Source organism: Mus caroli, unplaced genomic scaffold (assembly GCF_978045245.1).
Source record: "Mus caroli unplaced genomic scaffold, Mus_caroli_1 scaffold_16, whole genome shotgun sequence".
Lineage (NCBI taxonomy): Eukaryota > Metazoa > Chordata > Mammalia > Rodentia > Muridae > Mus > Mus caroli.
The window spans coordinates 39723479-39739870 of record NW_028227271.1 but is presented as its reverse complement, the minus strand read 5'-3'; the positions used below and the strand labels follow the sequence as shown (position 1 = coordinate 39739870).

The 16392-nt window shown below is 46.3% G+C and overlaps 1 protein-coding gene across 5 annotated transcripts in view; it reads right to left on the bottom strand.

Moving 5' to 3' along the window:
• The window catches only part of Asap1 (ArfGAP with SH3 domain, ankyrin repeat and PH domain 1), a 291999-nt gene that overhangs the window by 255532 nt on the left and 20075 nt on the right, over positions 1 to 16392 (bottom strand). For 4 of the 5 annotated variants that reach the window (XM_029469556.2, XM_029469561.2, XM_021182730.3 and 1 more), the window contains exon 2: positions 2881 to 2966. In XM_029469556.2, coding sequence (XP_029325416.1) covers positions 2881 to 2939 — 59 coding nt within the window. In that variant the 5' untranslated portion in view covers positions 2940 to 2966. Of the gene's footprint in view, positions 1 to 2880; positions 3052 to 16392 lie in introns of those variants that run through there. The other variant, XM_085831402.1, reaches the window with a different exon arrangement.

Sequence of the window (16392 nt, the reverse complement as noted above, 5' to 3'; positions counted from 1 at the left end):
ACTTAGCGGAACTCTATGAATGGGATTCACAGACAAAAATCCTGAGGTTCAGTGAGGTCAGCAGATTGTCAAGGTCACCTGAGTTGTGCCCAGCAATAAGAACTGCAGCAGTCTGGCTAAGAGAATCACATCTTCTCAACAGCACCCATTCAGTAAGCAGTAAGTAGCACGCTCAAAGATGGGTTTGCCTAGTCAATCCCTCCTTCTATGCTGACAACACTTGGTTAGTCTACTCTCACTGAATAAGGATTATATTTTAACCAAGTCTTCTTTTTTTCCCTTTTGCAACTAATTTTATCCAGAGGATTCAATTTTGGCCAACAAGATACACGCAGAAGCAGCATATACCCTGCCTTTCTTCTTGGTGTGTCTGTTTGCCTCTGGTCTGATGGCCAGGGAAAAAGGGACTGGCATGGGCAATAAGAGCCTTGGAAATGGAAAACTACACAGCACAGAAACAAAAGAAAGGACCTCACAGATTACTGCAGTGGCACCTCTCTACTATCTGCCTCTAAACTTTTAGAAACGAATATGTACACTATCTGTATTTTTTTTCCATGGGTGCACATGTGTGTGCATGAGTGTTCACATATATGTGGGCATATGTATGAGCAGGTTCGTGTGTGTGTGTGTGTGTGTGTGTGTGTGTTGGAAGGGGCATGAATAATGTCAGGAATCCTTTCTCAAGCCTCATTCGAACTCACCAAGTGCTTTCTTTGTCTTGGTAGTCAGCTTGTTCCAAGGATCCTGTCTCCATCTTCCAAGGCTGGAATCACCGTCAGGCTGCCATGCCCACCTACCGTTCACTTGGGCTCTAGGATCTGAATGCCAGTCCTGATGCTTTCACAAGTGCTTTAACTGCTGAGTTTTCAAAGCCAAGGGCCCCTTGGGTTTTATGTCATTCCTAGCAAAACCTAATTCCAACAATGCCACGAGTCCTTACAGCTACAGTACAATTCATATACCTTAAAAACATACCTGCAAAATTAATGCCACCTTGTATGGTACTCTTGGCTTTAAAAACAAAGCACAATAAAACATAACGGGATTTGGAAAAAAAAAACTCGTAATAGATGAACTATGAAAGCAGGGTGCCTAAAGCCTTGTTTCCTTGGAAACAGTCTCTCTCTTGTCACCTCATGTCTGGGTCACATCCCCTACTCACTTCTTCCATCTATTCAGTGTGTGTGTGTGTGTGTGTGTGTGTGTGTGTGTGTGTGTGTGTGAAGCATGTGCCTGAAGATGCCACAGCTTTATGCCCAGATATCTTCCTCAATTACTTCTGCATATTATGTTTAAGACAAGGTCCCTTAATGAACCTGGCTTAGAATTGTCTAGACTGGCAGGCGAGAAAGCTTCAAAGATCCAACAACAACTACCACCACCACCATCACCAAACATGAGCAACAATCGTCATCTCGCCACCCCCCAACCGTCAAGCCCAAGAGTTACAGACTCATACTACTTTGGTCCTGCCCAGCTTTTAATGGGAGCTGAAAATCTGAACTTGGGTTCCTCAGGCTTGCACAGCAAGCATTTTACTAACTGGGCCATCTCCCTAGCTTGCCATTTAAAATAATTTTGCTTAGCCAACCACCCTTAAGATTTGTTTTCAGCCTGAAAACGAAATAATTATTGCATTCTGTGTACCTACTGTATCCACACACTTGATTGTGTAACTTTTCTAGCCTGTGCCAAAAAATCTGAAACATAAATGTTTATCCTGCCCCTTTCCTAGATAAGGGAGCAGAAGTAAGAGATAAAGTCAATGGCTCAACTGAGATCATACAAACCTGAGCCCGGGCCAGGAACCAGCCACTCCCTTCAGCACTAGCATGCACTCCTCAACACAGCACTGACTTCCAGGCAACACCAGCCACAGCAAACCAGCCTGTGCCAGTGAACCCTCGTGATTTTATGCATTTCTTGGGGCCCATCCTGAGCTGTAAGATTTATAATGGACTACTGAAGTTGAACTTTGAGGCCTCTCCTGATCCACCCCAATTCTAGCACTCAGTATTTCCAGCTGTCAAATTGGGTAAACCTTTTACAACAGGATGACATAGACTATATGGCAGGGTGGGGGAGGGGGGGCAGGCAGGGGAGGGGGAAGCAGGGTACCAGGGCCAGAAAAAATGACTTAAAATCCAGCTGGGAGAACTACTGACTAACACAGTCATTCCTACCCAGCAGGACATATGGGCGGACAGGTTGTGACCATCTCCAAAGAAGTTCAACTGACTAGAGCAACACACACCACGTTCCTGACCACTTTCTGATACAATCCTCCACCTCACACTGCCCGCACCACGGTCATTTCTTTAGGATTAAATTCAACAGGTGATGAATCTGATAGAGACCAGTGTGAAGGGCTGAGCTGTCGCTCAGTTGGCTGAGTACCTGCCTACCATGCACAAAGCCCTGGTGCCATCCATCCCCAGCACTGCATCAACCAGGCATGGCGGTGACACCTGGAGTCCCTGCACTTAGGAGGTGGGAATAGGACAGACCAGAAGCTCAAGGGCACCCCTCAGCTACGTGTTACAGTCAAAACCAGCCCGGGGCTACAGGCACAAAGAATGGAGATGGCTTGGTAGGTAGGGGTGTTTGTCTACCTAAGCTGGATTCCAAGAACCTATATGGTGGAAGGAGAAAACCAACCCCAAAACTTGTCCTCTGACGTCTACACATATGCCATGAAATGCACATGTGTAAATTAATAAATGTAAAAAAAAAAAAGGAGAGAAAAACTTCAGAGATTTATCATGCCACAAATACCAGAAAAGTTGTGGCCATGGATGTTTGTACTGATGCTGCTTCCAACCCACCCTGCACAGCACCAGCGTGTTCCCCAGACAGGGTGGGCCAGGGACCACTCACCGATTCCATAGTGAATCTCTGGAGGAAAAACTGGAGAGCCGGGAGGCTGAAGATCTCATGTCTTAGCCGTCACATCCGAAAACGACCTGAACAGTGTAGGGGAGAAGAAGTAACACGATCAGCAAGGGGTGCCAAGAAAACCTATATCCAACCAATGGAGGCCGAGCCCTCATTAGAAGTACTCTGGCTTCCCAGAGTGACCAGTCAGCATGTGAGGCTAGACAGCTAGCACGTGTCACTCCCCACAGTGGGGCTGACACCTCCATCAGAGCAGCTCTGTGCAAGACTGTTCGGGAACCTTCTTGCCTTCTATTTCTGGCTCAGACTTGGAGAGCAATTTACAAGTCATTAACTTCTCTAGGCCCAGGATCCTTAAACGTGAACTAACAGTGTGTGGCAGGTATGACGGATGGACAGACAGACAGACACATGCAGCTGTGTGCCTCCTGAAAAGCAGAGGAACTTGTCGCAGGAAGAAGGCCAACGAAAATGAGCCTACATATTTTAGAACAGCCTCCGTGAACCTGGGAAAGGATTGGAATTAAAGCATGCATACCAAAGGTTAATTAATCGCTTCGTGTTCTGAACGCACTAGAATGGAAGACACTGCACAAGGAAGTAGCCTTAATATTTGTAAGATAGAAGGGAAAGAAAGATGGGGCTGTAAACTACCAAGAGCAATGGGGCCTACTTGGTGCTTTTCCAGGGTCACTAGCTCAGAGGAATACCCCCATCCAAGGCCAGAAACTCTAGACCCCATCATTATCCGGCCCACTTAGGGGCACTGCCCATTTAGCTTAGCTGTTGCCCTATCTCCTCTGATGCCTTGGACCAAGCCCCCAAGTACTGCCATCTGGGCTACTGCAAATGGCCTAACTTCAATACTAAATCAGATCTTCCATGATGATCTACCCTCTCCCTTTCCACTCCTACACAATAAGAGAGGCATGGAATCCATGTGTCTTTCACCCAGCTCCAATCAGCATCAAGCACTGCCGACAACATCAAACTTCCACACATTGTCCAGTTTCCTAATAGTCATAGATGGTGCTGGTCGGTTAAAAATCCCATATACAGGCTGGAGAGATGGCTCAGAGGTTAGGACTGCTCTTCCAAAGGTCCTGAGTTCAATTCCCAGCAACAACATGGTGGCTCACAACCATCTGCAATAAGATCTGATGCCCTCTTCTGGTGTGTCTGAAGACAGCTACAATGTACTCATATTAAATAAATAAATAAATAAATAAATAAATAAATAAATAAATCTTTGGGGGTGGGGAAGAACATTTGTTGCTCTTTTAAGAAAAAAAATCCCATATGCAAGTAAGACTTACATCTTGGGTTTTTTTTATGTTTTAATTATATGTATATGAATATGTCTGTATGACATATGCACAGGAATACATGTGCTTTCAAAGTCCAGTCCAAAAGAGGACAATGAATTCTTTTGATTAGGAGTTACAGGTTGTGAGTTATCAGATGTGGACTCTGGGAACTTAACTTAGGTCCTCTACAAGAGCAGTAAGTGCTCTTGACTGCCAAGGCATCTCTCCGGCCCCAAGATAACATCTTCTAATCAAGGTGATGTGCAGGATAAAATTTTTAGAAATCTGATGGTGTCATCTCCCACCTCTCCACCCCCAGCTAACCATCTTTCAGTGGTTTCTTGGTGCTCTAGAACAAAAGCTATTTAAATGTGGGTAGTCTATGGAGGGGTGGGGTAAGGCAAAAGTTAGCAACAGCATGCTTCTGAACGCCCAACTAGCAAAGGTGAGTTACAAATCAGGAGCATGACGAGCCTGGCCTGCTACTGACAGACCTCACCCTTGTCTCCGCGCATGGCTTTTCTTCATCCTCAGTTCTAATCGTACAATGGGCACACGTGGCACTGTGCAAGCCCTCACACTGAGGAAGGCCCCTAATACACCTCAGCTTACACTAAAAGCTCCTATACATTATGAATGGCAGCACGCTTACAGAATAATAATGGCTTTATTACAGAAAACAAGGACTTCGTTATTTTCCGACAGCCAGCTCTCAGCAGGTAGGCAGCAAATTAGCCTGTCTTTGGACTGTATTGCATCAGAATGCTTGATTTTTTTTTTTAAAGTGCTCAAGTTGCTGATTTGGGTTTCAGAGAACAGGTTGCATGAATTTTGACCTAGGATCAGGATGGAATGTCCAATGATTTCTGAAACAGCCAAAATATTCTCTTTTGCATCATGTACCCATGAGAAGCACCATTCTTTGGGTAGATGATTATAAACCTGAAGCACGGATGAGCTCTGGAAAATACTGAAGATGTTCTTGGCCTTTCAGTCTCAAGTATTCAGGCGAGACTTAATGCATGTAAAAATAAAATAAAATAGAAAAGCACACCCATCTCATTAGTGTGCTTAATTGAGTTCCTCTTTAATAAATGGTCATTTAAAAATAAATGTATGGTTTTGCTTATATACATACTGTATAAACCTAGAGAACAGAGGTTGTGTTAAATTTTTTCATATGAAAGAAAGTTGTGGGTGGACAAAGTTTAAAAAGTCCTACTTCATGAAAAGAATAGAAATCACAGGAACGGCACTTGTTAGCCTCTGCCCTTGCTAGGCATTTTTGGCCGCATCTTGCCACCAAGCCTGACAACCTAAATTCAAGAGGCCCACATGGGAAAAGAGAACTAGCTGTCCCAAGATGTCCTCTGACTTCCATATGCATGCAATGGCATGTTACGTACGCATAATCACAAACGAAGGAATAAGTGTAAGAAATTCTTTAAAAATTCACTAGACAGCATGAGAACAGTGATGCATGAACGACCCATGAGTATGAGTACAAGTCGGGGACAAAAATGAAGCCTTGCACACAGACGGCACAGCCAGGATGATGACTGACAGTGATTCCTGCAGTGTTTCGACCTGCTTGGTACCGACTTGACCCTCACAAGTCCTTCAACCCAGATAATGAGTCATCTTTACGGAAGAGAAAACTTCAGACTTAGAAATAGGGGTCTGGAGAGATGGCTTAGCGGTTAAGAGTACAGACTGGTCTTCCAGAGGTCAGGAGTTCAATTCCCAGCAACCACATGGTGGCTCACAACCATCTGTAACAGGATCTGACGCACTCTTCTGGTGTCTCTGAAGAGAGCAACAGTGTACTCACATTTAAAAAAATCAATAAATACATAATAATGTCCTTGAGACAGGGCATAGGAGAACCAGATTCTAGATGCAGGCTCAGTAGCTTGGACTAGAAATGTAGTTTGGTTGGTAGAGTGCTTGCCTAATAGTCACAAAATGCTGGGCTTGATCCTTGGCACCTCATAAATGAGGCATGGCTATGCACACCTTTAATATTAGCACTCTAGAGAGCAAGGCAGGAGGATCAGAAAGCTCAAGGTCACCCCAGGCTGCATGGTGAATTTGACACTAGCCTGACATACAGGACACTCTCCCAGAAATGATAATATAACAATACATAAGTGAACTGCAGCCATACTTCCTCTGACTAGTCTTCCACGAGCTGCTACATGAGTCTCATGACTCCTTGTCCACTCACCTGCCTTAGCCTTGTCCTTTGACGGGTTTCCAGAATCCCATATTGATAGGTTAGCCCCTCAGCCTCTTAGGTCCTTGTTTGTGAAACAAAGCCATAATCGCAGCCTAGCCCACATCAGTACACACTATGAAATCTCCAGAGAGGAGTGTGAAAGAGCTGTGTGAGGTGTGACACTCCACTGCCTTGACAATGACCTCCTAAGCTGAAGTCAGCATCCATACACGGGTGCTCTGAGTTAAGCACACACATTATCCTCTGAGACTGATTCAGTTTCAGAGATTATTTCTTTTCCAGAGGAATCAAGACACTCAGAACTCACTCCTACTACTGTAAAACAGTCCAAATATATGTTTCAGCTAGATCACAGGTCCCGGGGAGAACCAAATACTATGGTTCTGCTACATGGACACAGTATTAAAATCCCTCTGCCCCACCCCCCAGGTTCTCAGCCTTATGCCCATCTCTCAAACCTCATCAGAGAGGCTTCTCTTTGTAGTATGCACTGATTAACAGAGACCCACAGCAGTCAACAAGCAGGGAATACAAGATCAAGAGAGTGTGCTCAGCTCTGCATGGGACACTTATACCACATTCCCTACCCTAAGGATCAGGGACCACCATAAGCGCCAGAAGTAGCGGATGTCTGCAGTAAAACAGGCTCCTCTGACCCAAAAAGGCAGCTGCACACATGAACACACAGTGGCTGTGACAGACAAGACCAAGCATGAGTAAGACCAAGCCAGCCAAAGGCCCAGCATGGACAAAGGAGGGGCTCAGGAAACCTGTCAAAGGACAAGGCTAAGGCAGGTGAGTGGACAAGGAGCCATGAGTCCCACCCATCTCTGAGGAGCTACTGGCAAATGATGGCTGTGGGAAGAGGGAAATTTCTTCAGGAATGTGGCTGCTGAAAGGCTATCCATGCTCCAGGAGATGGTCCTACAATAATAGTGCACGTACAGGGAACACACACAGTGTGTGTGTGTGTGTGTGTGTGTGTGTGTGTGTGTGTGTGTGTGTGTGTAAGAGTAAGCACATGAAGACATGGAGTTGGGAAGGAAAGGTACTTGGTGAATAGAAGAGGAATTAGAGGGGAAGGAATCTGAGGTCTGAGCCAAACATATTAAATGCATAAAATTATCAAACAATAAAAATAAGATGATTGATAGATAGATGATATATATATATAGATGATATAGATATAGATAAGCAGGCTAATACTGGATGCTGTCTTGCTAGATCCTGTATTCTTACAATATGACTTATAATTAGAAGAAGTACCCCTGAGTTAGAAGCCACAGTGGGACTCTGGTGAGCTATTTAACCCATATGCACTCATGTTTTCCTACTCTGCTTCACAATCAACAAGATGATGTGGTTAAAACACTGAGTGAAACTCTGGCTCCCTGGGAACTTCTCAGTGCTTACAACTAGCAGTGCTGGCTGTCCCTGAAATCAATGTTACAGTGAAGTTGTGTGCTCAGAAGTGAATGCAGGCCATCCTATGAGAGCCTGGAACTCACTCCAGAGGGCCTTCTGAAGACCAAATACCATCTCAGATCTGGCTTCTGAGGAGAAGGGAACTGGGGAATTTACTTAACCAATTTCCATCCATCCCGGGAGATGGTTCAGTGATGCAGGAAGTGTCGAGTGAACACACATTAGGAGAAATCAAAGGCCTAAGTGGGGAAGCAATGGGTGTTGGTAAATAGATGCTCAGTGAAATGTGTAGAGTGAGAGTGAATAACATGCTCCTCTCAATAGCTGTCACCTTGCTGGCCCAGAGATAAAATGCTTAAAACAACTACATGCTAACATAAAGTGGAATTCATCTGCATCAAGATGAGTAAGCCGGTTGCTAAGGCCATGCTTTTGAAGTTAGCTTGTTAACTCTCTGGTATATGCTTTTCCACTCAAAGTCTGTCCTGCAACGTATGTACAGTCAGTCAGGACAGCCACCCCTGATGCCATATAGGAGTAAGGGACACGAACCATATGGCATACAAACCTTTCTGTTGTGGCTGGAATGTGAAATATAACACACACACACACGCACACGCGCTCACACACTCACATGTTGAACATTTGAGCCCAGGCTATTGACAATGTTTGGGAAGATGGCAGAAACTTCAGAAGATCGGAACGCTGGTGGCTTCAGGCACGGTTTTGTAGCTCACACTTAATCCCAGGATCCCCTCTGTCCTCTGTTTCCTGTATATCCTGAGGTACAGAAACTTCTCTGCCACAATGCTCTGCCTGAGTACATAGAACTAAGTGCGACAGACTGAGCCCTCTGAAACCATCAACCAAAATAAACTCTCCATCCCGAAGTTGCTTAAACCAAGAAACTAACATCCTCTCTCCAGTGCCAATCCTAGGAGAGCAGCTGAGTTTTACTCCACAGGAGCCTCACAGACACTGGATTCACATCCTTTCAGCAAGGACATTAGGAAACGCTCACGTCATCCGCAAGTGGCTACAGCTCAGACAATTGCTTCCTCTCGTAAAACTATGTCAAACACTTTTCCCATTTACCAGTGTGATTTTTTTTCCCCTGTTCAGTGGGAGCTGTACTTGGACAAAAAACCAGGAGCCTGAAGAAAAATAAGCCAAACATACTGCTGTGCTATTATTTCTTTCCATCTCTTAGCAGCTCAACTGTTTCTTCGGGGTGAAGCTCCAACCCTTCAAGGAAGTATTCCCAGAATCTCCTAGCACAACAGTTTACCCATTCTGAACTCTGTGGTGTCAATAATAATGGAAACAAGCCCACAACGGGCAGGGAGGTGGTCAGTCTCATGTGTCAGCTTGACTTGGCTAAGAGCTGCCCAGGCAGCTGCAAAAACATTATATTTGGATGAGTCTGCTGAGGGTGTTTCTGAGGTGAATGGGCCCCATTCAGTCTGTCCAAAAGCCTGAATGAAGAAAAAGACCAGGAGTGAATTTGCTCTCCACATGAGCTGAAATCCATGTTCTTCTGTCCTTGGATGCCGGTGCTCCTTGTTCTTGGGTCTTCTGATTCAGGTTAGGATTAACACCTTTGGCCTCCTGGTCTGCAGGCTTCCGGACTGAAACTGAACCCCATCAGTGACTTTCTCAGCTAACCAGCTCACGGTTGGCAGATCCTGAGACCTCTCTGCCTCATTAAAAGGTAGTGCATCCTGCTTCAAGCAACACCTGCCTGCCCCTCCTCTTCCCCACTCCTGTCTACCACCAAGAGGCAAACTTAGAGGTAGCCAAGGAGTAGCTCCCAACTACAGCCCACGGACCAGGATGGGTGGAGAGGACACGAGGCAACAAACCCACAGCTCCCCAACACAAAGAGGCCCCTAGGAGAATGAGGCACAGCAAGGCAACATCCCATCTACCGGGGACCATATCATCTCTTGTCTCTCTGCTTCATGCCTTCATCTCTCACATTTACGGTCTCACATTTCCATGGCTTTTGGCTTCAGGCAGAGCCTGCCTAGAGATGGTAAGACGATAGTTACAGTGCAGCGTTGCTAGAAAGGAAATGGTCATAAAGTATGAGAATTGCCAGTGCAGGGCAGGTGTGTGGCTGAGGAGAGGGAGGCCCCCGGGCTTCCCTAAGGGTGCCTGGCTGAGGTTTAGGAATGATTGGATAAGGTCTGCTAAAGAAGAATGTAAACTTCATGTCTAATCTTTTATGTGGGTACTCAGCAAGGTTTGTCTGCTTGTTTGACTGTTGTTTTATTTGTTTAAATGACTGAAGCTGAGAGTTGCAAGCAGTTCCCTTGCTTGCTTGATAGCTGTCGGTCTTCCCTCATGCCTGGCTACGGTGCCAGCTACCTAGGACAGAACCGGATGACCATCCCAGGCTGAGCAGGGACACTGGCAGATCAGAACCTCTGGTGCTGATGTGTCCCAAGTCCTGCAAGGCTGTGAATGACATCAATGCTACTCCTGAAGGCCTGTCGGAGGCAGTGGCAACTAAACTGCAGCCCCACAGTTTTCACAGGAACCACGAAAGCTGTCCAAACAGACACTCCCTTGTTAGTTCCTGGAGTGTTCATCATCACAGCTGGGGTTGCTTTAAATGCCTTGTGAATGAATGTTCAGGAACACTGACATAGTGACTGATGCCCAGGTAAGACCCTGAACCAGTCCCAGAAGCCCCTGAGACATTCTGTGGCAGTCACAGGAACTATCACAACTGTCATGGTGGCTATTGCCTGGCTATGCCCTAGGGGACTTTTCTGTCACAGAACCACCTGCAATGACTCAGCTTTGTCAGGACAGCTTCGAATGGCTCTCTGTAGCTCCATCACAGCCATCTAACATCCTCACAACAATCTTCAAACTGGTCGGGGAGGTGTCCCCATCCAGGACATTTAGGGTTTATGTACAACTGTCTACAAAGCAGCAGTGCTGAGATCCGTCCAACAGAGTGTCCTTCTGTCCATCCATCTGTGCTGTCCCCACTTGTGGTGTTGCAGCCTCAAGTCTATTAAAGTCTCACTGAGGGTTCTCTTGTCTACATGTGGTCTTTTATCTTTACCCCATGAAAGCAAGCTGATAACATGAATAACAGACAACTGCCAGGGTTGCCAGCCCCAAGCATACCCAGTAGCAGCAGCTGAATAGTTCCAGAAGGTGGAAGCAGGGACCGTAAAGAGCTGGGCCTGAAGAAGAGTTCCAGAGAGCCACCAAAAATCAGTGCTTCCATCTACCAAGGAGCTGTAACACTAGGAGCGGAGGGTTCCAACACTCAGAGCTCAGAGCTCTAGCAAGACCTTCTGAATGCTACCCAGTTACTGTACTTGGAGCTCAGCACTGGAACATGGACTGCAGGGGGTCCTGCCAAGCTAGGCTTAGAGCTGCTGACACCAAGGGAGCTTCTATCTCAACAAAGCAAAAGACCCACAGCCAAAAAGGTGAGAGGACAAATAACTGTCGCTATGGTGACAACACAAACTAGGAATGACACCTGCAGCCAGGAGTCCTGACTCAGCAGCTTGTCATCAGGATCAACAGCATGGACATTATTTCGTATGTCTGCTCATCCTGTTGATGTCCAGTGACCCTTGCCCCAGTGACAATCAGAGAGGATCCTGCTTCCAAGGCCTGCAAGTCACCTTCCAGGAATAACACCTCAGTGTCCCAGCCTCCACTCTGTCCAGGGACAGGAGAAACGGGGAAAGAGCTTACATGGGAGGTTCTAGTTCCCCTAGAAGCCTTCTGGCCAAGCGCTCCCTAGCAGCATTCCGGTCTAGGTGGCAGCTACACTGTCACCTGCAATCATGGGTTCTCACCAAGCCCAGGGCGGTGAGAAGCACTACCCTTGTTCCATCTTAAGGAGGCAACAACAACCCTCACAGCCTAAATAACCATTTTTTAAAATGACAAAGCTAGCATGTGCCGTGTGGCAAGTATGTGTACCACACGTTCCAAAATTTAACTTTAGTTTCATAACAGCCTGAGAGCAGGCGTCACCATTGCTCCCTCTTACCAGGAAGGAATGGGCTAAGACAGGATGAGCATCTTGCTAGAGCTTTTATGAGTAACAAATGAAACCCAGTGTCCTCGTTAGCTGACACACTGACAAAGCCCAGTATCATCCAACAGGAGAGTCTACATTGAGGAACTCCCCAGATCAGACTGGTTTGTGGGCATGTCTGTGAGGGATTGTTGTGTTTGTTAATTGATATAGTAGAGCCCAGCCCACTGTGAGCAGAACCATTGCCTAGGCAGGTGATCCTAAACTAAATAAGAAATGTAGCTTAGTATAAGCTATCCTATGAGCTGGTTCCATGGTTCCTGTTTCACTTCCTTAACTATCAAGTGATTGGTCAGAGGAAATGCTATGTGGAAGAGCAAGCAAGCCTGCCTGTCTTCAAGTTCCTGTCTCAACTTCTCTCAATGAAGATCTCAAACTGTAAGATGAAATATGCCCTTTACTCCCCTAAGTTGATTTTTGTCAGACCGTTCTCATCACAGCAACAGAAATAAAACTAGAATACCTAAATATGTCTAAGTCCTTTTAAATCTCAACAGCCTTTCAGAGCAGGAGTGGCCTCAGGAGAGACAACTCCTTCCATGTGTCTCCCACTAGGAATGTTAGAAGTGGAAAGGGTCTTTTAAGAAGCTAACCAGACCAGCCTCACACAAGCTTATACCTGGTCCTGACAGCAGCCACCACCCAGCCACCCAGCTTGGCTGTATTCTTCGTAACCATGTTACACCTCCATTCTCCAATGGCCATATTTTCACAGGTTAGCATGCCTGGAATAGAAAGCACATTCCTGCCAATGCATTCTGACTTCTGCTTTCTCTGCCAGCACTGTTAAGACATCAATAACGCATTCTGTAATCAAAGGAATCCCAGAATCAAAAGAAATGAGGTATATGTCTAAGCAGCATTCAATACCGTCTACTTAAAGCCAAGCACAGACGATATAGGATTGGCATAATAAGAAACAAAGAGACGAATCCCTCCTTTAGATCTTCCAAAGAATCATGCAAAGCACACCTGGTCCCACAGGAAAACTCACCTGCACACTCCCCGCCCCCCCTCCCCCCACCCGTAGCTGCAGTTCATAAATCCTAGGCATGATATTCTTGCATATCTGCAGGGCTAATGAGAAATGAAACCCAACCCTTCACCCTGCTTATTCACGTAGAACATGTCTAAAGAGTGCCCTTCACACTGAAGAAACATGGATGGACTAGACATCCGATTATCTTCTGTTTGGCCAGATCCATTCATTCCTACACACTAGGTGGCAGATGCTAACAAGACGCCATCCCAAGCTGAGCACTGTCTTCTGATGCAAGCCACACAGGTGAACCTTTAGTTGTGCCTACCTACAAAAGGAGAAGCTACTATAAAACAGAAAAGCGATGCACGTGGCTGGATGGAGTAGCTCTGTGGAGCTAGAGAACAGTAGCATCAGGTTTTGAGGTGGAACAAGAGGCTATCAAACACACAGAAAGGAAGAGGCTCTAAGTGGACCCACAAGGCCACATCCTAAAGAAACTGCTCATTGCGGGAACGTGTGTCGTTCTGCCTAGCACAGTGCTGCTCCATCCAGAAGGAGGAGATGGCAGTAGAGGTTTGTTATTTCAAGTCTGCTCCCATCTAAAGCTGTGTGACCACAGGCAGATGGGAAGGTTTGCAATTAGGAAGTTCTCAACCTGCAAGTGGAGGCACAGAAGGAAGAGGCTCTGGAATCTGCAGGCTGACGGACCAGAGTATCTGCCTCTCCCCTTACCAGTTTCATCTCACCTTTCTGAACTGGGTGTTCCAATTTTCAAAGCTCGCTTAATAAGAGTAGCCTCAGGCTAGACATAGGACCTCTGCACCTGGCACTTGGGAAGTCCTTGCCTATGTAGCCAGACTGAATAATTTAAAAAAAAAAATCCTTGTTTCAAAATTAAATACATAAACAAGTACATTTACAGTAAGTTCCTTCAAGGGCCTGCTGTGAATTAGACCTTCTGGAAAAACATGGGTAACTGACACTTCCTTTGGCATCCTTTGCCCTTCTAGTTCTCAAAAATGGTACAAACTTGGTCTTCCAGGGATGAAACCAAGATAGGGGATCTACTTCCCATGCTGTTCGAAAGTTTCATGACAGCACATAAGAATGTTCTCGTGCTGCAGCTAGGATTATTGTCCCTTTCCATAGCCCTAAGAATGGCTGCTGCACCGCAGGTGGTCAGTAGCAACTATTGTTGCCAGAATACATTCCCTGAATCAGTTAAAAAGGGGGTGGGGCTAAGACACTTCTGCTTGAACTGTCAAAAATAGGAAGGCGGGAATGCCTTTTGTATTACGGGCAATACAAATAACAATAATGAATTATTAATTAATATGTACAGTAGACATAATATATGCATATATAGAGATATAGATGTAGATATAGATATAGTCTATAGACTATATATAGATATAGTCTATAGACTATAGACTATATATATATATATCTCACACATGCAAGCAGCCTTGCATGCTACTTCCTCCAGCTGGACAAGGAAGCCCAGTGCCATATTTAAGAATCTATGTGACCTAGGAACTCATAGTGTATGACCTAGGAACACCAGGGCCAGGCAGCTCAACCTCCAAACATCTCTCTGAAAACCTGCCTCTGTTTCTTAGAAACGATGCTGCTTGCCAACATAGGAGGATCCTCTCAGTTCCAGAAACTGCATTATCTTGGAGTCTAGATTCTTTGCTTCTAATGACGATGAAACAGTTTCCATTCCGACAGCTGTTTGTCTCCAAGTGTGAAGGGTGTCAGCACAGTGACAGGATACTGAGCTGGGTGCGCTGACTCACTGTAATTTCAGGATGACTCCTTGAGCCATTTGGGGTCACCTTCACAGGACGGCAAGCTGTGGACATCAGGGTGCCACCTGAAATGGAAGGCTGATGGAAAAAAAAGACTCTCTGGCAAAGCAAGACAGAATTATGGGGAAAGCAATCTGTCACTTCTCTTCACCTTCCTCTCCAGAGAAGCCTTCAGGGAACAAGATGACCCTCAGCCAGGTCTGCGCCTGATCCAGTGCATGTTCAGTGAATTGATGAATTAATAAACCAAACAAATATCTCATGCCAAGACTTTCCCAGCAGAGTCCAACTCCCTGTTGCCAAAGGATTAGCAACACGTTATCAGGACACCGGTTCCTACAAGCCTCTTGCTTGGCAGTTATGCATGGTATGAGGTGTCCTGACAGGCCCCATCCTCTAGAACCCACTGCAAACCAAAGTTCTCTCAGACATTAATCCAGTCTCCTCAGTTTCCCCAAGATTTTATCCTCAAATGACAAAGAATTAAAGGCAGTTAATCAAGACAGATGTATTTCATCCCCCAAGGGGCAGCATATATGGCCGAGGCTACTAGTCAAGGAGGGCTACTAGCTCCTTGGGATCTCAAGGTGCCAGTGGGGAAGCAACTAGTGCGGAAGCAAGGGTCATCCTGTCTCTATCTCACGAGCACAGTGAGGGTTCCTGAGAAGAGAAAGCACAGCAGAGATATCCTATCCCAGCATCTCAACAGCCTGACCTGATGGGTACCCTGCTCCCTCAAAATCTTGAATGACTAGGACTCAGATGAGCCACTACATGGCCAAAAGGGGAGACGCTGGGCTGGAAATGTAGCTCAGTTAGTAAGGAACTTAGCCGCACGTGCGTGAAGTTCTGGGTGCGACGTCACATGTCTGAAATCCAAGCACTTCAGAGAGAGAGGAGAGGCGGAAGGATCCAGTGTTTACAAACACGCTGAGCTATAGAGCAAGCCTGAAGCCAACCTGGGCTGTGTGGAACCCTCTCTGAAAGAAGAGTGGAGCGAGAGACCCCATGCCAAAACCAAAGGCCACCATTCCCAGGACAGGCATGTACAGAGATGCATCTGTACCCCGACAGAGTGCAGAGGAAGGCACACAGCTGTGTCAAGGCCTTTCCCCATGGCCAACTGCAGAAAAATAGCTGGGCACTTTCCAGATTCCCTAAGTGACCGACGACGACGACGACAACGACGACGACGGACTTCATGGGCTGGATCAGGACATTCCAGCGTCAGCCTGCTTCCTCTGGGGAGACATTTTCCTGACTTGTTCTGGCAGCAGACACAGGCTGGAAGAACTGCCCTTCCTCACACCACCCACCTCCATGCTGTGACTGATGTGGAAAGCGGTGGCCTGGCAAGGAGCAAGCTGGGAAGTCCAGCTTTGCAAAAGGCATACCTAGACATCTCGGAAGAGGGAATGGACAAGCACTGCCTTACTGGAAACAGAAGTGGAACTTACAGACTGACAACTGACCCATAGGGAGTAGGAGAGAATGAACTGCAGCCATGGCTCCATCATTTCAGAGCTCATGGGATATGGTCAGGGAGAATCCACCACCCCACCCTGCTCGATCTCTCTCTCTCTCTCTCTCTCTCTCTCTCTCTCTCTCTCTCTCTCTCTCTCTCTCTCTCACTCTTGTTTAGGGGAGACAGG